Genomic DNA, 24,176 nt, shown 5'->3' on the forward strand with positions numbered 1-24,176 from the left:
TCACCTCACTGTGCTGTACCGTGCTCACCTCACTGTACTGTACTCACCTCACTGCTGTACTCACCTCACTGTATTTTACTGAACTGTACTCACCTCACTGTGCTGTACTGTACTCACCTCGACTGTACTGTACTATACTCACCTTATTGTGCTGTACTGTACTCACCTTACTGTGCTGTACTCACCTCCGCTGTACTGTACTGTACTCACCTCACTGTGCTGTACTGTACTGTACTCACCTTGACTGTGCTGTGTTGTACTCGCCTCACTGTGCTGTGCTGTCAGTATACTGATACTCTTGTATCTATTTCACTGTTTGTCTCTGTAGCAACTGGCTTGGTTACTCATGTGTAGAATTACTGTTTCAGAATTTCAATACTCGTGAGCCCTCCAGCTCTCTCTCTCCTCTCTCTCCTCTCTCCTCTCTCTGTCTTTAATGAGCTAATCGCCGGTGTCTCTCTGTTGCACCGTGGGGTGAACCTGCAGACTGGGTCTAACAAGTGTCAACAGCCGGTACACAGACACTTACACACTGTACTGTAATATACTCTACTGGAGAGTGTGTGATGTTGTACAGTGTGTGTTGATTTGCAGTGTGTTGTTGTACACTGTGTGTGTTGTTTTACAGTGTCTGTGCTGTTGTATTGTATGTGTGTAATTTCCTTGACCTCTGACCTCACTCCATTTGAGTACATGATTCTCGCCACTATCATCGCCAACTGCATCGTCCTGGCACTCGAGCAGCACCTGCCCGATGATGACAAGACGCCCATGTCTGAGCGCCTGGTGAGTGACCTCTGACCTCTGACCCCTCACCGCCAGCAATGCACTCTCCCCTCTCTCTCTCACAATCTGCACAAATTGAATACACTACACTGCTCTGACACTACACTAACTGCACTACACTGCAATGCACTGCACTACATAACAATACACTAAGGTGCACTGCACTACACTACACGACACAACACTACACTAAACTGCACTGCACTGCACTGCACTACACGACACTGCATTATGCTACACTACACTGTACTGCACTACACTACAGTATACTAAGGTACACTGCACTACACTGCACTACACTGCACTACACTACACTGCACTATGCTACATTACACTGTACTGCACTACACTACACTACAGTATACTACACTACACTTATGCTTTGCACTGTACTGTAATGATAATGAGCTGTAATTGAGTTGTGCTGTAATGTCCTGACGTGTGTGCGTGTGTGTGTGTCCTGCAGGACGACACAGAGCCCTACTTCATTGCGATCTTCTGCTTCGAGGCGTGCATCAAGATCCTGGCGCTGGGCTTTGCCTTCCACAAGGGCTCGTACCTGCGCAACGGCTGGAATGTCATGGACTTCGTTGTGGTGATGACGGGGTGAGGGGCCGGGGGCCGGGGGCTGGGGGGCTGGGGCTATGGGAGCGGGACAGGGCCTGGGGCAGTGCTGACTGGGGGGGCACTCAGGCTTTGTGCAGTATATGCAGTATTACAGGTGAGTGGGGGGGCAGTGTGAAGAGTATTTGGCTATATTTCCACTCCCCCTCCCCTCCCTTTCCCTCTCTCTCTCTCTCTCCCTCCCTCTCTCTCTCTCTCTCTCTTATATAAGATGTGGGGCGCTGCAGGAGTAGAGACTCAGCTGTGTCACGTGAGCGCAGGGCCCCTGAATCATTGATGAACCTGAACACAGACAGAGGGAGGGAGGAGGAGGGAGGGAGGGAAGGAAAGAGAGAGGGAAAATGAAGGAGGTAAAGGAAGAAGTAGAGAGAGACAGGCAAGACACAGAGAAAGAGAGAGACTCAGAGAGGGATATAGACAGACACACGCCAGACACAGACAGGGGGAGAGGGAGAGGGAGAGGGATTGAGAGAGGGAGGGAGAGGGAGAGAGAGAGAGGAAGAGGGAGAGGGAGAGGTAGAGGGAGCGGCACTGGGAGCTACACAGATTCAGACTGTGCAGGTGGGGTAGGGGTGACGGGGGGGCAGGAAGGGCCATGGGGGGCCCTGTGTCTGATTACTGGGGCAGATCTCCGGCCTTAATGAGGCCAGTGGGGGGGGGGTGGCTGATCACAGACACAGCAGGACAGCACACGGAGCAACACTGCCAGGAAATGTCACCACAGCGCGAGAGCAAGTGAAGCAGAGAGAGAGAGAGAGAGAGAGAGAGAGAGAAGCTGTTGATACACTACTACACTGCACTCACACTGTACTACACACAACGCTATGCTATGCCACATTACACTGCACTACAATACAGACCTCTATGTGTTGTGTTGTGTTGTGCATGTCTGTCTGTCTCAGGGGGTTTGTAAGTGTGTGACGGAGGGTGTGGGTTCAAGGCCACACCCCCCCACGGCCCTGGGGTGGGCAGGGTGGGAGAACTACACACAAATACAGAAACACAGTAACTACAGACTCAAATCTGTGTGAGTGCGTGTGAGTGCGTGTGAGTGCGTGTGAGTGCGTGTGAGTGCGTGTGTGTGTGTGTGTGTGTGTGTGTGTGTGTGTGTGTGTGCGCATGTGTTGGATCTCTTGCGTGGAGAGGCAGGAAGGAGTTGTCCACTCTCTCTCTCACTGGCCTCTGTGTTAGTCGCTCTGAATAAAGACTCCCTGTCTTCCTGTCTGACAGGATGTCATCCAGCGTCTCTCAGCACCTCTGTTCCTAACGCTTGGATGAGGATTGTGATTAAATTGTTTTGTTGGATTACATTAATAATTACTGAAATATATATTTATTTAATAGAGATAGGGAGACTGAGAGAGAGAACAAGAAATACAACACACACACATACACACACACACACACACACACGTGCAGAAAGACGGAAAGAGACTGGTAGATAAGTAGACAACAAGTAGATCTATCAATTCAGTTGGTCGAGGAGGGACAGTGATCTTTCCTGGAGACGGAGGGGAGGCTGTGTTACACACAGCAGCCGGGTGTGGCCCCTGCTGGAAGGCAGATGGAGGTAGCTCTTGCTGCACAGATAAAGACAGACACCGAGAGCGTAGGGGACATCCTGCTGGGACAGGACAGTGTGCCTCAGACGATGGTCCAGCGAGTCAGTCCTGTCCCCAGCTCCCTCTCTGTCTCCCATCTGTCAGTATCAGAGGATCGACTGTGATCAATCAGACACGCCCCGCTTCCCCCGTCACGTGTGCCTCCCGATCAACACGCCATGAACACGACACATCTACATGTCACTGACAGTGGCTCTGTCGCTCCTCAAGCAGCGCTGGCTTTCTGGCCAGCAGGGGATCAGATATTTGGAGCCGAGAATCCGCCTGAGTCCCGAGTCTCCTTGGACAGCAGAGAAGAAATCCAGTACAGGGTCCAGCTAGAGCAGGAGAGAGAGAGAGATGGAGGGAGGGAGAGAGAGAGATGGAGAGAGCGCTGGTTAGTGTAGTGTTGCAGTGGCTCGGTGCCTGAGAAGCACACGTGATTTTCTGTGCAGTTTCTTAATCTCTCTGGGGCATTGCATAGCAGAGAAGGGGGAGGGAGGGAGACTGGTGGAATGAGAGCGAGAGAGAGAGAGAGAGAGAGCGAGAGGTTGAAAAAAATGGAGAGATGGAGGAATGTGACAGAGAGACAGGGGAAGGGTAAGGAGAGGAGAGGTTGGGAACAGAAGGGACTGGAGAGAGAGGGATGGATGGATGGAATGAGGCAGGCAGGGAGGGAGGGAGGGAGAGATCTGGGATATAAAGGGAGAAAGCGTGAGAGAGAGAGAGAGACAGCGACAGAGTGAGGGAGAGGGAGAGGAGAGGAGAGGGAGGAGAGCGCGGCACTGCTGCAGTAACCTGTTTTTCAGTGCTGCAGATGATCAATCATCCATTGCAGCCGGAGACACCAGAGCTTCGAGACACTCTGCTCTACACTACACACACTACACACTGCTCTACACTACAAACACTACAAACACTACACACTGCTCTACACTACACACACTACACACTGCTATACACTACACACACTACAAACACTACACTGCTCTACACTACACACTGCTCTACACTACACACACTACACACTGCTACACACTACACACACTACAAACACTACACTGCTCTACACTACACACAATGCACACTGCTCTACACTACAAACACTACACACTGCTCTACACTACACACACTACACACTGCTATACACTACAAACACTACAAACACTACACACTGTTCTACACTACACACACTACACACTGCTATACACTACAAACACTACACACTGCTATACACTACACACTGCTCTACACTACACACACTACACACTGCTCTACACTACAAACACTACAAACACTACGCACTGCTCTACACTACACACACTACACACTGCTATACACTACACACACTACACACTGCTATACACTACACACACTACAAACACTACATACTGCTCTACACTACACACACTACACACTGCAATACACTACACACACTACAAACACTATACACTGCTCTACACTACACACACTACACACTGTTCTACACTACACACAATGCACACTGCTCTACACTACACACACTACACACTGCTTTACACTACACACAATGCACACTGCTCTACACTACACACACTACACACTGCTTTACACTACACACACTACACACTGTTCTACACTACAAGCACTACACACTGCTATACACTACACACTGCTCTACACTACACACTGCTATACACTACACACACTACAAACACTGCATACTGCTCTACACTACACACACTACACACTGCAATACACTACACACACTACACACTGCTATACACTACACACTGCTCTACACTACACACTGCTATACACTACACACTGCTCTGCACTACACACACTACAAACACTGCATACTGCTCTACACTACACACACTACACACTGCAATACACTACACACACTACACACTGCTCTACACTACAAACACTACACACTGCTCTACACTACACACACTACAAACACTACACACTGCTATACACTACACACACTACACACTGCTATACACTACACACACTACACACACTACACACTGCTATACACTACACACACTACACACTGCTATACACTACACACACTACACACACTACACACTGCTCTACACTACACACACTACAAACACTACACACTGCTATACACTACACACACTACACACTGCTATACACTACACACACTACACACTGCTCTACACTACACACACTACAAACACTACACACTGCTATATACTACACACACTACAAACACTACACACTGCTCTACACTACACACACTACACACTGCTCTACTCTACACACAATGCACACTGCTCTACACTGCACACACTACACACTGCTCTACACTACACACACTACACTGCTCTACACTACACACAGTGCACACTGCTCTACACTACACTGCTCTACTCTACACACTACACACTGCTCTACACTACACACAATGCACACTGCTCTACACTACACACACTGCAATACACTACACACACTACAAACACTACACACTGTTCTACTCTACACACACTACACACTGCTTTACACTACACACTTCTACACTACACACACTACAAACACTACACACTGCTATACACGACACACTACACACTGCTCTACACTACACACACTACACACTGCTATACACTACACACTGCTCTACACTACACACACTACAAACACTACACACTGCTATACACTACACACACTACACACTGCTCTACACTACACACACTACAAACACTACACACTGCTATACACTACACACACTACACACTGCTCTACACTACACACACTACACACTGCTCTACACTTCAAACACTACACTGCTCTACACTACACACTGCTATATACTACACACACTGCAAACACTACACACTGCTCTACACTACACACTGCTCTACTCTACACACTACACACTGCTCTACACTACACACAATGTACACTGCTCTACACTACACACACTACACACTGCTCTACACTACACACAGTGCACACTGCTCTACACTACACTGCTCTACACTACACACAGTGCACACTGCTCTACACTACACACACTACACACTGCTCTACACTACACACAATGCACACTGCTCTACACTACACACTGCTTTACACTACACACACTACACACTGTTGTACACTACACACACTACAAACACTACACACTGCTATACACGACACACTACACACTGCTCTACACTACACACTGCGATACACTACACACACTACAAACACTGCATACTGCTCTACACTACACACACTGCAATACACTACACACACTACACACTGCTCTACACTACAAACACTACACACTGCTCTACACTACACACACTACAAACACTACACACTGCTATACACTACACACACTACACACTGCTCTACACTATACACACTACAAACACTACACACTGCTCTACACTATACACACTACAAACACTACACACTGCTATATACTACACACACTGCTCTACACTACACACACTACACACTGCTCTACTCTGCACACAATGCACACTGCTCTACACTACACACACTACACACTGCTCTACACTACACTGCTCTACACTACACACAGTGCACACTGCTCTACTCTACACACTACACACTGCTCTACACTACACACAATGCACACTGCTCTACACTACACACACTACAAACACTACACACTGCTCTACACTACACACACTACAAACACTACACACTGCTATATACTACACACACTGCTCTACTCTACACACACTACACACTGCTCTACACTACACACAATGCACACTGCTCTACACTACACACACTACACACTGCTCTACACTACACACTGCTATACACTACACACACTACAAACACTGCATACTGCTCTACACTACACACTGCAATACACTACACACTGCAATACACTACACACTGCTCTACACTACAAACACTACACACTGTTCTACACTACACACACTACAAACACTACACACTGCTATACACTACACACACTACACACTGCTCTACACTACACACACTACAAACACTACACACTGCTCTACACTACACACACTACACACTGCTCTACACTACACACACTACAAACTGCTATATACTACACACACTGCTCTACTCTACACACACTACACACTGCTCTACACTACACACTGCTATACACTACACACACTACACACTGCTATACACTACACACACTACACACTGCTATACACTATACACACTACAAACACTACACACTGCTATATACTACACACACTACACACTGCTCTACACTACACACACTACACACTGCTCTACTCTACACACAATGCACACTGCTCTACACTGCACACACTACACACTGCTCTACACTACACACACTACACTGCTCTACACTACACACAGTGCACACTGCTCTACACTACACTGCTCTACTCTACACACTACACACTGCTCTACACTACACACAATGCACACTACTCTTCACTACACACACTGCAATACACTACACACACTACAAACACTACACACTGCTCTACACTACACACACTACAAACACTACACACTGCTGTACACTACACACACTACACACTGCTATATACTACACACACTGCTCTACTCTACACACACTACATACTGCTCTACACTACACACAATGCACACTGCTTTACACTACACACACTACACACTGTTCTACACTACACACACTACAAACACTACACACTGCTATACACGACACACTACACACTGCTCTACACTACACACACTACACACTGCTCTACACTACACACTGCTATACACTACACACTGCTCTACACTACACACACTACAAACACTGCATACTGCTCTACACTACACACTACACACTGCAATACACTACACACACTACACACTGCTCTACACTACTAACACTACACACTGTCCTACACTACACACACTACAAACACTACACACTGCTATACACTACACACACTACACACTGCTCTACACTACACACACTGCTCTACACTACACACACTACAAACACTACACACTGCTATACACTACACACACTACACACTGCTCTACACTACACACACTACACACTGCTCTACACTACAAACACTACACTGCTCTACACTACACACTGCTATATACTACACACACTGCAAACACTACACACTGCTCTACACTACACACACTACACACTGCTCTACTCTACACACTACACACTGCTCTACACTACACACAATGTACACTGCTCTACACTACACACACTACACACTGCTCTACACTACACACAGTGCACACTGCTCTACACTACACTGCTCTACACTACACACAGTGCACACTGCTCTACACTACACACACTACACACTGCTCTACACTACACACAATGCACACTGCTTTACACTACATACTGCTTTACACTACACACACTACACACTGTTGTACACTACACACACTACAAACACTACACACTGCTATACACGACACACTACACACTGCTCTACACTACACACTGCTATACACTACACACACTACAAACACTGCATACTGCTCTACACTACACACTGCAATACACTACACACACTACACACTGCTCTACACTACAAACACTACACACTGCTCTACACTACACACACTACAAACACTACACACTGCTATACACTACACACACTACACACTGCTCTACACTATACACACTACAAACACTACACACTGCTCTACACTATACACACTACAAACACTACACACTGCTATATACTACACACACTGCTCTACACTACACACACTACACACTGCTCTACTCTACACACAATACACACTGCTCTACACTACACACACTACACACTGCTCTACACTACACACACTACACTGCTCTACACTACACACAGTGCACACTGCTCTACACTACACTGCTCTACTCTACACACTACACACTGCTCTACACTACACACAATGCACACTGCTCTACACTACACACACTACAAACACTACACACTGCTCTACACTACACACACTACAAACACTACACACTGCTGTACACTACACACACTACACACTGCTCTACACTACACACAATGCACACTGCTCTACACTACACACACTACACACTGCTCTACACTACACACAATGCACACTGCTCTACACTACACACACTACACACTGCTCTACACTACACACTGCTCTACACTACACACACTACAAACACTGCATACTGCTCTACACTACACACACTACACACTGCAATACACTACACACTGCAATACACTACACACTGCTCTACACTACAAACACTACACACTGTTCTACACTACACACACTACAAACACTACACACTGCTATACACTACACACACTACACACTGCTCTACACTACACACACTACAAACACTACACACTGCTCTACACTACACACACTACACACTGCTCTACACTACACACACTACAAACTGCTATATACTACACACACTGCTCTACTCTACACACACTACACACTGCTCTACACTACACACAATGCACAGTGCTCTACACTACACACACTACACACTGCTCTACACTACACACTGCTATACACTACACACTGCTATACACTACACACACTACACACTGCTATACACTATACACACTACAAACACTACACACTGCTATATACTACACACACTACACACTGCTCTACACTACACACACTACACACTGCTCTACTCTACACACAATGCACACTGCTCTACACTGCACACACTACACACTGCTCTACACTACACACACTACACTGCTCTACACTACACACAGTGCACACTGCTCTACACTACACTGCTCTACTCTACACACTACACACTGCTCTACACTACACACAATGCACACTACTCTACACTGCAATACACTGCACACACTACAAACACTACACACTGCTCTACACTACACACACTACAAACACTACACACTGCTCTACACTACACACACTACACACTGCTATATACTACACACACTGCTCTACTCTACACACACTACACACTGCTCTACACTACACACAATGCACACTGCTCTACACTACACACACTACAAACACTGCATGCTGCTCTACACTACACACTGCAATACACTACACACTGCTCTACACTACAAACACTACACACTGCTCTACACTACACACACTACAAACACTACACACTGCTATACACTACACACACTACACACTGCTCTACACTACACACACTACACACTGCTCTACACTACACACACTACAAACACTACACACTGCAATACACTACACACACTACACTCTGCTCTACACTACAAACACTACACACTGTTCTACACTACACACACTACACACTGCTCTACACTACACTACACACTGCTCGACACTACACACTACACACTGCTCTACAGTACACACACTACAAACACTACACACTGCTCTACAGTACACTACACACTGCTCGACACTACACACTACACACTGCTCTACAGTACACACACTACAAACACTACACACTGCTCTACAGTACACTACACACTGCTCGACACTACACACTACACACTGCTCTACACTACACACACTGCTCTACATTACACACACTACACACACTGCTCTACATTACACACACTACACACACTACTCTACACTACACACACTACAAACACTACACACTGCTCTACACTACACACACTACACACTGCTCTACACTATACACACTACAAACACTACACACTGCTCTACACTACACATACTACACACACTGCTCTACACTATACACACTACACACACTGCTGTACACGACACACTGTAAACACACTATAAACACACTGCTGTACACTACACAGTGCTGTACACACGACTGTACACTACATACTGCTGTACACTACACACACTGCTGTACAGTACACACTACACACTATACACACATAGAATATATAGCACAGAATGGAGCCATCTCTCTCTCTCTCCTTTTTTCTCTCGTTCTCCCTCCTTTCTCTTTCCCTCTTTCCTCTCCCGCAGTCTCTCTCGTTCTCTCTCTCAGGAAGTCATTGCTGTCATTTCCACTCTTTGAAGATGAAATAATGCCCCCCCCCACCTTCCCTTCCTCTGCCCCTTGGACCCTTTGATTGCTGTTAACAGGCTGACACACACGCACGCACACACTCACGCGCACACACACGCACACACACTCACACGCACACAGAGTGACAGGTGTGTCCTGGGTGCTGAGAGTAGCAAGAGAGTGACACCACAGTGTGGGGCTGTACCCGCTGAATTTGCACTGATAATGGAGGGAAGGAGAGCTAATGGAGAAAGATGTCGAGAGGGGGATTATGGTGGAAGATAGAGAGAGAAAGGGAGAGAGAGAGAGTGGCACCTGTATTTCCCCCCCATTACAATTGTTACTACATCTACTACTATTACTACTGCTTCTGTACAGGAGAGAGAGACGGAGCGAGAGAGAGAGAGAGAAAGGGAAGAGCAGGGATGGACAGAGGAATGCTGAAAAGCAGCAGGAGAGATGAAAGAAGGAAAATAAATGGACTGAGCAAGTAAGAGAGAAAGATGAAGAGGAGAAGGAGGGAGGGAGGAGCGTAGAGTGGAGAGGAAGGCAGAGTGTGAGGAGAGCAGGCATTTGAACATGATGGAGAGAGAGAGAGAGAGAGAGAGAGGGGTGGAAGGGGGAGGCAGAGAGAGAGTCGAGCTGTTTGTAAGTAGCTGGCTAGTGGGGCATCAGCTGAGAGTACTGCTGAGATCAGCACTGACAGAGAGGGAGAGAGAGAGAAAGGGGGGGAGGAGGGAAGAGGGAGGAGGGGGAGAGTAAAGGAAAGGCAGAGGGAGTGGAGGGATAGAGAGGGGGAGCGAGGAAGAGAGAGATGAGAAGAGAGGGACAGAGAGAGAGAGACAGAGGGGGGGATGGTGTGAGGTCACAGGAGAATGGAGGCAGTCTGCTTTATCTGTCATTGAGTCCCTTCATTGAGGCTCCCCTCTGTACCGAAGTGGTCTCTCCCAGTGAGGGCAGCGGAGCCATGCGTGCTGCCACGGGTCATACCAACTCTGCAGCAGGGGAAAGGGGACAGGGGCCAGGGTTGTTGGAATCCATTTGCAGATGCACAAACACACACACACATGTTTACAAACACACAGAAATAGATACAGACACACAACCTCAGACACACACATGCAGACAGACACAGCACCAGTCAGCGGACCCGTGACACACTGCCCGTGCTGCTGACTGGAGCAGAGGAGAGACAGGTTCAGTGTGCTTGGGAGCGCTGGGGGGACTGTGTGAGTGTGAGTGTGACAGAGGGAGAGAGAGTGAATGTGTGTGTGTATTTGTGTGAGAGTGTGAGTTTGTATGAGTGTGTATATGTGTGAGTGAGTGAGAGGCAGTGAGTCAGTGGTGAGAGCAGTGCCAGGGCTGCAGCACGGCAGGCAGAGAGGGGACACACTGAGATAGCACATGGCACTGTCACATTGTGCCAACCATACACACACACACACACACACACACACTGTGCCAGACACACTCACTCTACAATTCAGTGTTACACAGGGTGAGAGGAGCTGTGATTGAGTGTGTACGTCTGTGTGCGTCTCTGTATGCGTGTGTGTGTGTGTGAGTGATTGTGTGTATGTATGTGTGTGTGAGAGTGTGACAGTGTGTGTGTGTGTGTCTGTGTGTATGTGTGTGTGAGACTGTGTGTGTGTGTGTGTTTTCAGAGATTCCAAACCTTATGGAAAAAAAAAAAAAGAAATCAATAGAGCAGCCCCTCCCCTTTGCCCAGTTGCCATGGCAATACTGAACGGGTTTGGAATGCTGATGCCTCCCCAAGATTCTATCAATGAGAGAGGACCCTGTTGCCGTGGAAACAGTTATGAATGAGAAGAGGCCAGTAACCGTGGAAACTGTGTGAATGAGAAATGGCCGGTTGCTATGGAGATGCGCTGAATGGGAAGAGACCTGGGGTGTGATGCAGTCACAGTGACTTCAGTAATAATCATATTATTATCATTAACAATAACACTATTAACAAGAATATTCAACATAATAACAACAATATTACTCATAATAACACACTCACACTCATACACACACTCACACTCACACACACACATACACACAGTCTCACACACACACTCACACACACACACAGTCACACACACAGACACACAGTCTCAAACACACACATACACAGACACACAGTCACACTCACGCACATTCACACGCAGGCTGCCCAGAGGACCTGAGACTGTCAGCATGGCACAGCACCCTCTCCCCTCTCTCCCATTCTCTCTCTGTCTGTAGCTCTCTCTCTCCCATTTCAAACTGAGGAAGACATTGAGATGCAGAGTACAGTACTGTACTGTACGATACTGGGCTGGGCTGGTCCGGGTTGTGTTCTGTGCTGTGCTGTGTGTTCTGTTCTGTGTGTTCTGTGCTGTAATGTTCTGTGTGTTCTGTGCTGTGTGTACTGTGCTGTGTGTACTGTGCTGTGTGTTCTGTGTGTTCTGTGCTGTGTGTTCTGTGCTGTGTGTACTGTGCTGTGTGTTCTGTGTGTTCTGTTCTGTGCTGTGTGTTCTGTGTGTTCTGTGCTGTGTGTTCTGTGCTGTGTGTACTGTGCTGTGTGTTCTGTGTGTTCTGTTCTGTGCTGTGTGTTCTGTTCTGTGTGTTCTGTGCTGTGTGTTTTGTGCTGTGTACTGTGCTGTGTGTTCTATGTGTTCTGTGCTGTAGTGTGCTGTGTGTTCTGTGCTGTAGTGTTCTGTGTGTTCTGTGCTGTGTGTTCTGTGCTGTAGTGTTCTGTGTGTTCTGTGCTGTGTGTTCTGTGCTGTAGTGTTCTGTGTTTTCTGTGCTGTAGTGTTCTGTGTGTTCTGTGCTGTGTGTTCTGTGCTGTAGTGTTCTGTGTGTTCTGTGTGTTCTGTTCTGTGCTGTGTGTTCTGTGCTGTGTGTACTGTGCTGTGTGTTTTGTGCTGTGTGTACTGTGCTGTGTGTTCTATGTGTTCTGTTCTGTGTGTTTTGTGCTGTGTGTACTGTGCTGTGTGTTCTATGTGTTCTGTGCTGTAGTGTGCTGTGTGTTCTGTGCTGTAGTGTTCTGTGTGTTCTGTGCTGTGTGTTCTGTGCTGTAGTGTTCTGTGTGTTCTGTGCTGTGTGTTCTGTGCTGTAGTGTTCTGTGTTTTCTGTGCTGTAGTGTTCTGTGTGTTCTGTGCTGTGTGTTCTGTGCTGTAGTGTTCTGTGTGTTCTGTGTGTTCTGTTCTGTGCTGTGTGTTCTGTGCTGTGTGTACTGTGCTGTGTGTTTTGTGCTGTGTGTACTGTGCTGTGTGTTCTATGTGTTCTGTTCTGTGTGTTTTGTGCTGTGTGTACTGTGCTGTGTGTTCTATGTGTTCTGTGCTGTTGTGTGCTGTGTGTTCTGTGCTGTAGTGTTCTGTGTGTTCTGTGCTGTAGTGTTCTGTGTGTTCTGTGCTGTAGTGTTCTGTGTGTTCTGTGCTGTAGTATTCTGTGTTCTGTTCTGTGCTGTGTGCTCTGTGCTGTGTGCTCTGTGCTGTGTGTTCTGTGCTGTAGTGTTCTGTGTTTTCTGTTCTGTGCTGTGTGTTTTGTGCCGTGTGTACTGTGCTGTGTGTTCTATGTGTTCTGTTCTGTGTGTTCTGTGCTGTGTGTTTTGTGCTGTGTGTACTGTGCTGTGTGTTCTATGTGTTCTGTGCTGTGTGTTCTGTGCTGTGTGTTTTGTGCTGTGTGTACTGTGCTGTGTGTTCTATGTGTTCTGTGCTGTAGTGTTCTGTGTGTTCTGTGCTGTAGTGTTCTGTGTGTTCTGTTCTGTGCTGTGTGTTCTGTGCTGTAGTGTTCTGTGTGTTCTGTGCTGTGTGTTCTGTGCTGTAGTGTGCTGTGTGCTCTGTGCTGTGTGTTCTGTGCTGTAGTGTTCTGTGTGCTCTGTGCTGTGTGTTCTGTGCTGTAGTGTTCTGTGTGTTCTGTGCTGTGTGTTCTGTGCTGTGCTGTGTGTTCTGTGCTGTGTGTTCTGTTCTGTGCTGTAGTGCTGTGCGCTGTGTGCTGGGCTGGCTGTTAGGCTGTGTTTAGCACTGAGTCCCTGTGTTGTCAGCAGCTCTCTCTCCCTCTCCTCTCACTGCTCTCTCTCTATGGAACCCCAACATTTACCCCTACATATCACCTGCCTCCCTGGGGCCACACCTGCACTCACACCTGCTCCTCTCTCTCCGTCTCGCTCTCTCAGCTGTTCTCTCTCTCTGTCTGTTCTTCAGCTCCTCTCTCTCTGTGTTTTCCATACCCTCTCTATTACTCTCCCTGCCCCTCTCTGTCAGGGATGTATTTAGGCCAGAGCAGTGCCCCCTCTAGTGGGGATAGTGTTTCTGAGCAGGGGGGTGCAGTGTGTGTCTCAGTGAGTGTGTGAGTGGGTCAGTGTGTGTGTGTGTGTGTCAGTGAGTGTGTGAGTGAGTCAGTGTGTGTCTCAGTGAGTGTGTGTCTCAGTGAGTGTGTGACTAGGTCAGTGCATCTCAGTGAGTGTGTGTCTGTGTGAGTGTGTCAGTGAGTGTGTGAGTGAGTCAGTGTGCGTCTCAGTGAGTGTGTCAGTGAGTGTGTGTCTCAGTGAGTGTGTCAGTGAGTGTGTGACTAGGTCAGTGCATCTCAGTGAGTGTGTGAGTGAGTCAGTGTGCGTCTCAGTGAGTGTGTCAGTGAGTGTGTGTCTCAGTGAGTGTGTGAGTGTGTCAGTGAGTGTGTGACTAGGTCAGTCCATCTCAGTGAGTGTGTGAGTGGGTCAGTGAGTGTGTGAGTGTGTCAGTGTGTGTCTCAGTGAGTGTGTGAGTGGGTCAGTGTGTGTCTCAGTGAGTGTGTCAGTGAGTGTGTGAGTGGGTCAGTGTGTGAGTGTGTCAGTGAGTGTGTGAGTGGGTCAGTGTGCGTCTCAGTGAGTGTGTGAGTGGGTCTCTTTGAGAGAGGTGATCCTGCCCTGTGTGCCGTCCTCAGAACTGCCTGTCTGTGCCAGCTACCTTTAAGCCCCCACACTGCCTGGCTACCCTCCATACGCGTATACTGTGTGTGTGTATATATCTACAGTGCAGAGTGTGTACATACAACCCAGACTGCCAAGTCAAGTGAAACTGCCCCCCACCATACACTGACTGACTGACTGACACACTGACACACTGACTGACACACTGACTGACTGACTGTTAGTAAGTCTTGTTAGTCCTACTCTGATTAAAATATCAATGCCCAGTTTAGTGGGAGTGCTAGTACTTTGTGCTCTTTTGTACGGACTCTTGCATTAACCCTGTCCCTCCCTCTCTCTGCAGGATCCTGGCGACGGTGGGCACGGATTTCGACCTGCGGACGCTGCGAGCTGTGAGGGTGCTGCGGCCCCTGAAACTGGTGTCAGGAATCCCCAGTAAGACACAGAGACGGGGAGAGTGCGGGAGAGAGGGAGAGGGGAGAGAGGGAGGAGTAATACATGGGGAGAGAGTTATTTCTGTGTTTGATTAAAAAAGTCAATGTGTGTTTATGTTTATTAAGATTGCATATGTTTACATTATAACTGATATCGCACTTTTCATTGTTCTGTTCTGTAATATATTATATAAAGCATTTGAACTCACGTTTGTCTGTCGTGCTAATAAAGAGAAAGCGGTGGAGGCAGAAGGAGAGATGAGGACAGGTGAAGGATCCTCTCATTCTCCCTCTCTCTTCCTTCCCTCCCCCACTCTCTGCCCAGGCCTGCAGGTGGTGCTGAAGTCCATTATGAAGGCCATGATCCCACTGCTGCAGATCGGCCTGCTGCTCTTCTTCGCCATCCTCATGTTCGCCATCATCGGGCTGGAGTTCTACATGGGCAAATTCCACACCACCTGCTTCGACATCGTCACCCGTGAGCGAGCGCCGCGCCGCACAACACGCCAGCGCTGCGCCACGCGAGCAGCAGGCCCACAGCGGCCCGGAGAGGCCCTGCCAGGGCGGACTCTGTTTAGGGGCCGAGAGCGACCCAGGTCACTTTGGGATTTAGTTTCGCTGTCCCGCTGGTCCAGAGGCGAGACTGTGGTTTAGTTTATAATTTGGTCAGCTTTGATTTGTGGCCGGCGAGCAGCGCTGCTCTGAAGCAGGTCAGTGCTGTGAGCTGCAGGCCGGCTGATGGAGGGGGCTCGTCTCTGGGCTGAGCTCTTGTGCTTCCAGGACTGTAGTGCCCTCTTGTGGATGGGTTTAAGCAGCGCGTAGCGGCCCAGTTCAGCCCTGCTACAGTACAGGATGCTCTTATAGACCTCTGCAGGCAGGGGTTCTGCTGGCGCCTGACCCACATTGTGTGGCTCTGCTCACCGAGTTCTGCTCTCCCTCTGTCTCTGTCCGTGTCTCTCTCTCTGTGTCTGTCTGTCTCTCTCTTATTCTGTCTCAGTTTCTCTCTGACTCTTATTCTCTGTCTCTGTCTCTGTGTCTCTCTGTTTCTCTCTTATTCTCTGTCTCTGTCTCTCTCCCTCTCAGGAGAGATTCGAGAGGAGTTCCCATGTGGGATAGACCTGCCAGCCCGTCTCTGTCCGAATGGGACGGAGTGCCGGGAGTACTGGATTGGTCCGAACTATGGCATCACACAGTTTGACAACATCCTGTTCGCAGTGCTCACCGTCTTCCAGTGCATCACCATGGAGGGCTGGACTGACCTGCTGTACTATGTGAGAACAACTAGGCTGGACTGGGCTGGACTGGACTGGACTGGGCTGGACTGGACTTGTCAGACAGAGAGAGACAGATACATATACAGCAGGGGTTCCCAACCCTGGTCCTGGGGAGCCCCTGCCCTTCTGGTTTGTGTTCCAACTGAGCTCTCAATGACTTAATTGAACCTTAATTGAACTAATACTTTCCAAAATCAGAGCCTTTCCATTATTTTAAACTGCAGGGGTTTTAAGTTAAGTATAGAATTGTATAAATAACTTATTAAAGAACCAACTATTTTATTACAGTTTAAATCTAAGCAGATTGTTTCTTAATTAAGGGTTCAATTGAGAGCTCAGTTGTAACAAAAACCAGCAAGGCAGGGGGTCCCCAGGACCAGGGTTGAGAACCACTGACATACAGATAACCAGAGACACACTCATCCTCTCCCCATCCCTCTTTTTCTCCCTCCCTCCCTCCCTATCTCTCACCACTTTCAAAAATTTAGAATGGAAGTGGAACACATCCTCTCTCACCCTCAGCCACTCTTTCTCTTTCTTTATTCCCCCTCCCTTCTTTCTCTCACTCTTGTCATCCCTACCTTGGCTCTCCTGCTCCACCCCCCCTCTCTTCCCTCCCTCCCTCCCTCTCCCTCTCTCTCTCTCTCGCTCTGTCCCAGTTGGTGAGGCTCTATATTTAACACGGCCTGTCTGTTGGAGTTACTCTCACTGGTGCTTCTGTAAGAAAAACTGATGAAACTTTAATACAAAGCAGGAGCTGCAGCACAGAGCAGACATACTAAACATGAGAGAGGGAGAGAGAGACGAACTGACTGAGGGGGAGAGAGATGGGGGGCTGGGAACGAGAGAGTGGGAGTGGGTCAGAGCGAGGCAGAGGGAGGGGGTGAGGCAGGAGGGTGGAGGAGAAAATTGGAGAGATGATGCAAAACTGAAGGGAGAGAGAGAGGGAGAGACTGACAGATGGAGGGAGGGTGTAGTGTGCCAGGAGAAAAAGAGATGCTGTGATCAGATGATCCCTTGTTCCTCTCTTTCTCTCTGCCCTTCACTCTCCCTCCCTCCCTGTCTCTCTCTGCCTGACTGTGCTGGGCTCTGATTGATGAGCCCAGCCCTGACGGGGACTATGTGTCCCAGTCTAACAATCCCAGTTACACCAGCACAGCGAGGGTCACCTGCATGTTGTTACAGTCGACATAGAGTGACTCTGTCTCATTGTCTCTCTGTCCGAATGTGCGTGTGTGTGTACACCTGTGTGCGTGTCCAGAGCAATGATGCCTCAGGGAGCGCGTGGAACTGGCTGTACTTCATCCCCCTCATCATTATCGGCTCCTTCTTCATGCTGAACCTCGTGCTGGGTGTGCTGTCCGGGTAGGTCTGTCCGTCCGCCTGTCTGTCCATCTGTCCATCTTTCCGTGTGTCTGTGTCTGTCCATCTTTCCGTGTGTCTGTCTGTCTGTGTGTCTGTCCATCTGTCCGTCTTTCTGTGTGTCTGTCTGTCCGTGTCTGTCCCAGTGTATCTCTGTGTCTCTGTAATATAGCATTGTGCTGTAGCCTGTGATAATATACAATACTGACAATATCTGGTGTGTTTGTGTGTGCGCACATTTGTGTATGTGTGTGTGTGTGTGTCACAGGGAGTTTGCCAAAGAGAGGGAGCGAGTGGAAAACCGCAGTGAGTTCCTGAAGCTGAGGAGGCAACAGCAGATCGAGAGAGAGCTGAACGGATACCTGGAGTGGATCTGTAAAGCAGGTACACAGCACAGCACAGCACAGCACAGCACAACACAACACAACACAACACAGCACAGACAGGCCTTGTTTCTGGTGTAACTCGTCCCATTCTGTTTAGAAGAAGTGATCCTGGCAGAGGACGAGAATGACACAGACGATAGGATGCCCTTCGACGGTAAGTTGTTCCTCTCTTTCTCTCTCCCTCTCTCTCTGTTTTTTAAGTGTGTGTCTGTATCAGTGTGAGTGTTACTGTGTGTGTGTGTCAGTGTGTCTCTGTGTGTGTGTGTTTGTGTGGGTGTTACTGTGTGTGTGTCTGTGTTGCTGTGTGTGTGTGTGTGTGTGTGTGTGTGTAACTGTGTGTTACTGTGTGTGTGTGTGTGTCTCAGGCTCGCGGAGGAGACCCACCATTAAGAAGAGCAAGACTGACCTGCTGAACCCCGAGGAGGGAGATGAGCAGCTGGGAGACATCGCCTCCGTGGGTGAGAGGGGGAGGCAGAGGGACAGCTGGGATAGACACGAGACACGGGAGACACAGGCGTCCTGACACTGACGCTCCTCTCCCTCCCCTCTCAGGCTCTCCATTCTCCAGGGCCAGCATAAAGAGCGCAAAGCTGGAGGGCTCCTCCTTCCACAAGAGGGAGCGCCGGCTGCGCTTCTTCATCCGGCACATCGTGAAGACCCAGGCCTTCTACTGGACCGTGCTCAGCCTGGTGGCCCTCAACACGCTGTGTGTGGCCATCGTGCACTACGACCAGCCGGAGCTGCTGTCCGACTTCCTCTGTGCGGCTCTGCTTTATAATAACTACAATTCAGTGTCTCAGGATGTGCATGTGACGGTATTTTGTAGGGCTGTCTCAGAAGGTTCGAACATTAGGAGGTTCGTTCGCTCTCCAGACCTTAGGAGGCTCGTCATGTGACAGTCACATCGATTTGGTTCTCTAGTTGACAGAAACTGACAGTGTTTGAATAGTGCAGCGCCACCACACCCAATGAAGGGTTAATGGGGTGAAGGTGCAGGGAGAGGGGTAACAGGACGAGGCGGTGTGAGTGAGATCAGACCCTGAGACCTGTGTGCTGCACTGGGTGATGAGCTTTGAACCTTCGGTCAGTAACGTGTTCCGCACCTTCGGAGGTATAAATGGACCCTTCGGGACAGCCCTGTATTTTGTTTACAATATTGAATAGGTATGATTTTCATCATAGCCGGCAGGTTAGTATCAGCAGGTTAGTCTGATTATCAGTAGTGCTGAGGTCAGGAGTAGTCAGTGTCTAGTGAGTATAAGTGTATGTTTGTCAGAAGCAGTGATACTCCAGTGTATAGCTATGTAGTAGTGGTACTAGTGTCTGTTCAATGGTATGTATGTAGACAGTATTACTTTCTAATACTGTAAAATAGAAGTTCATATGGCTTCAATACAGTCCTGCTAATTGTGTAGTGCAGTGCAGTGTGTTTCATTTTGCACTGATTGTGTTTTGCTGTCTGATGTAAAGCTTTGGGGAGGCAACTGTGCGACAGCTGAGCGTGGGGCTTCTGCTAATAAATACATACATACATACATACATACATACATAAATACTACTGGAAAATAAATAATGATATTGATAATGATGAGAATTATAACACTCCCCTCTGTGTGTGTGTGTGTGCGTGTGTTTGTGTGTGTTTCAGACTTTGCAGAGTTTATCTTCCTGGGACTGTTCATGTCTGAGATGTTCATCAAGATGTACGGGTTGGGCACACGACCATACTTCCACTCCTCTTTCAACTGCTTCGACTGTGCTGTGAGTATCTAACACGCACACGCACACACCCACACCACACTCACACATGCAAACTTACACAAATGCCAACTGACACTCATGTTCATTGTATTAGTGATGGTGTGTGTTTCTGTGTGTGCAGGTGATTGTGGGCAGTATCTTTGAGGTGATCTGGGCGGTGATAAAGCCGGGCACGTCGTTCGGGATCAGTGTCCTCCGCGCTCTCCGGCTGCTCCGCATCTTCAAGGTCACCAAGTGAGTGACACAGCTGAGCACTGGACCAGACTGGACCAGACTGGCCTAAACTGGACTGGACTGAACCGTACTATACTGGATTACACTGCTGCATCACTGGACTGTACCGCACTGTGTGTTACACACTACACTTCTGTAACACAGCACTGGACTGCATGGACTGTAGTATACTAGACTATACTGGACTGCATGGACAGTTTGCAGAAAGAGTGCCTTCCTGGATTAACTCATCCAAGAAGATTTCACCTGTGAACGTTGTCAGCATGTTGAAGTCCTAGAGATCAAAGTCTGTGATCTTGAGGCTCAGCTTGTTGATCTGCGCTGTATTAGGGATATAGAATAATTCGTCAATCAGCCCATGAGAGAGATGGTGTGCAGCCAAAACCTAGGAGAGTTGAGACCTTAGAGCAGGACAGCGTGGAGAACTGCTGGGTTACAGTAGGTCGTAACCGCAGAACAGGGCGTGCACAACCCCTAGAGACACCCCAAGAGCTAGAACTGCCCAACAGGTTCCAACTGCTGGACACCGAGTTGGACAGTGACAGCTCAGAGGGTGATGGGGGGCAGTTGAGCACCAGAGCACCATGGTGCCCACTCCCCCCAGAAGAGGGAGGTAGTTATAGTAGGAGACTCAATTTTTAGAGGTGTAGATCACACAGTGTGCTCTAGTGATAAGGAGACCCGCATGGTATCTTGCCTGCCTGGTGCTCAGGTTGCAGATCTCCCTAAACTAGTAGACGGGCTACTGGCCAAAGCCGGGTGGAATCCACTGGTCATGGTCCACATTGGAACCAATGACATAGGAAAAGGTAGGACAGAGGTTCTGCAAGACAAATTGAAAGAGTTAGGAACAAAACTAAAGAGCAGAACCTCCACCGTAGTTTTCTCTGAAATACTTCCGGTACCACGTGCCAGGCCAGGGAGACGGGCAGAGATTAGAAAGTTTAACACGTGGTTGAAATCCTGGTGTAGGAAAGAGGGGTTTAGGTTTATGGAGCATTGGTCTTTCTTCTGGGATAGATGGGACCTGTAGAAACCGGACGGTCTACATCTAAACAGAAGGGGGGCTAATGCATTGGGAGAGCGTATGTGCAGAGTAATTGAGAATCTTTTAAACTAGGGACCAGGGGGGCAACGAGCTCTGACAATGGGAGATGTTCCACTAAGGAAAGAAAACCAAGGGAAACTGCTCGTAGGAAAGCCCTGAAATGTTTTTACCTCAATGCCAGCAGTATAAGGAACAAGATGTTAGACCTGGAAGCCACAGTGCTGGCGTGTGACTATGATGTTGTAGGTGTGACAGAATCACGTCTTACAGAAAATGATGGGGATGAATACAAGTTGAAAGGATACACACAGTTTAGGAGAGACAGGCAAAATCGAGGAGGGGTGGGGTAGCATTATATGTCAGAAATGACATTGAGGCAGAATAAATCAAATTAGATCCCAGTAATGAAACAGAATCTTTGTGGGTGAAACTTTTGAATAAAAGATCTGAAGGATTAGTGGTAGAAGTGTGTTACAGGCCACCAAACTCAGATATTCAGCAAGATGTTGCATTGTACAGGACTGCATGTAGCAAGGATGTGGCTGTTATAATGGGGGATTTCAATTTCCCAAACATAGACTGGGAAAGCCCAGTTGGTACTACAGAGGCAGAAATAGAAATGGTTGAGATGGTAAATGACTGCTTTCTAACTCAATTTGTCAGGGAACCAACCAGGGAGAGCATGTATTGACTTGATCTTTTCAAATGACCAAGATAGAGTCAGGGGGACAGTAGTTAGAGAACCAATGGCAAATTGTGATCACAACATGGTTAGCTTTGAGGCATTCTTCCAAAAAACAAGGACCAAGTCTAAAACAATGGTCCAAAATTTTAGAAAAGCAAACCTTGAAGGTACGAGGCGTCACTTAGAAGAGGTAGACTGGAGCACACTGGATACAGAGTCTGTTGAAAATGGATGGGTATTTTTAAGAATATACTACTTGAGGCTCAGGAGCAATTTGTACCTAAACTTAGCAAATTGAGGACCAACAAACACTGGCCAAAATGGTTTAATAGAGGTATGCAAAAAAATATCAAGAGGAAGAAAATGTTGTATAGCGCATCCAAAAGGGACGGAGATGAAAGAAAATACATAGAATATATTGAGCTGCAAAGAGATCTTAAGAAATCAGGAAAGCAAAGAGGGAAATAGAAAGAAACATAGCTCTTGGAGCTAAAACTAATGCAAAGAGCTTTTTTTCAATATTACAACAGCAAGAGGACAATAAGGGAGGAAGTGAAACAGATAAAGGGCAAAAATTGAAGTATCTTGGAAAACGAACAATATGTGGAAAATGTTGATATACTTAGATTAGCATATGATGATATACTTAGATTTTCAGAACGCTTTTGATAAGGTTCCACACCAAAGACTGATCCTCTAATTGGAAGCTGTAGGCATTCAGAGTAATGTAAGTAGATGGATTATGAACTGGTTGATGTATAGGAAACAGAGGGTGTCGATTAGAGGAGTCGCTTCTAACTGGAGTGAGGTTGTTAGTGGAGTTCCACAGGGATCAGTACTAGGGCCTGTGCTTTTTCTAATCTATATTAATGATCTGGACTCTGGGATAGTTTAAATTTGCAAATGATACTAAGATAGGTGGCTCAGCAGATACAATCTTGGCAGCACAGGCTATTCAAAGGGACTTAGATAATATTAAGTTGTGGGCCGACACCTGGCAGATGAAATTCAATGTGGACAAGTGCAAGGTATTACATGCAGGTAACAAAAATGTCCACTATAATTACACTATGGGAGGAATAGAACTAGATGAAGTAACGCATGAGAAAGACCTAGGA

At 47.8% G+C, this 24,176-nt stretch overlaps 1 protein-coding gene across 3 annotated transcripts in view; it reads left to right on the forward strand.

Moving 5' to 3' along the window:
- Positions 1 to 675: 675 nt before the first annotated feature.
- Positions 676 to 24,176, forward strand: part of LOC136752408 (voltage-dependent P/Q-type calcium channel subunit alpha-1A-like) — a 53,073-nt gene continuing 29,572 nt past the window's right edge. For all 3 annotated transcript variants that reach the window (XM_066707714.1, XM_066707713.1, XM_066707715.1), the window contains exons 1-12: positions 676 to 786; positions 1,253 to 1,392; positions 16,218 to 16,309; positions 16,634 to 16,786; positions 17,392 to 17,579; positions 18,844 to 18,947; positions 19,213 to 19,328; positions 19,431 to 19,484; positions 19,696 to 19,788; positions 19,883 to 20,089; positions 20,979 to 21,091; positions 21,213 to 21,325. In XM_066707714.1, the coding sequence (XP_066563811.1) occupies positions 694 to 786; positions 1,253 to 1,392; positions 16,218 to 16,309; positions 16,634 to 16,786; positions 17,392 to 17,579; positions 18,844 to 18,947; positions 19,213 to 19,328; positions 19,431 to 19,484; positions 19,696 to 19,788; positions 19,883 to 20,089; positions 20,979 to 21,091; positions 21,213 to 21,325 (1,466 nt within the window). In that variant the 5' untranslated portion in view covers positions 676 to 693. The remainder of the gene's footprint in view (positions 787 to 1,252; positions 1,393 to 16,217; positions 16,310 to 16,633; positions 16,787 to 17,391; positions 17,580 to 18,843; positions 18,948 to 19,212; positions 19,329 to 19,430; positions 19,485 to 19,695; positions 19,789 to 19,882; positions 20,090 to 20,978; positions 21,092 to 21,212; positions 21,326 to 24,176) is intronic.

The sequence above is a fragment of the Amia ocellicauda genome, chromosome 7 (assembly GCF_036373705.1).
Source record: "Amia ocellicauda isolate fAmiCal2 chromosome 7, fAmiCal2.hap1, whole genome shotgun sequence".
In the NCBI taxonomy this organism is placed as follows: domain Eukaryota; kingdom Metazoa; phylum Chordata; class Actinopteri; order Amiiformes; family Amiidae; genus Amia; species Amia ocellicauda.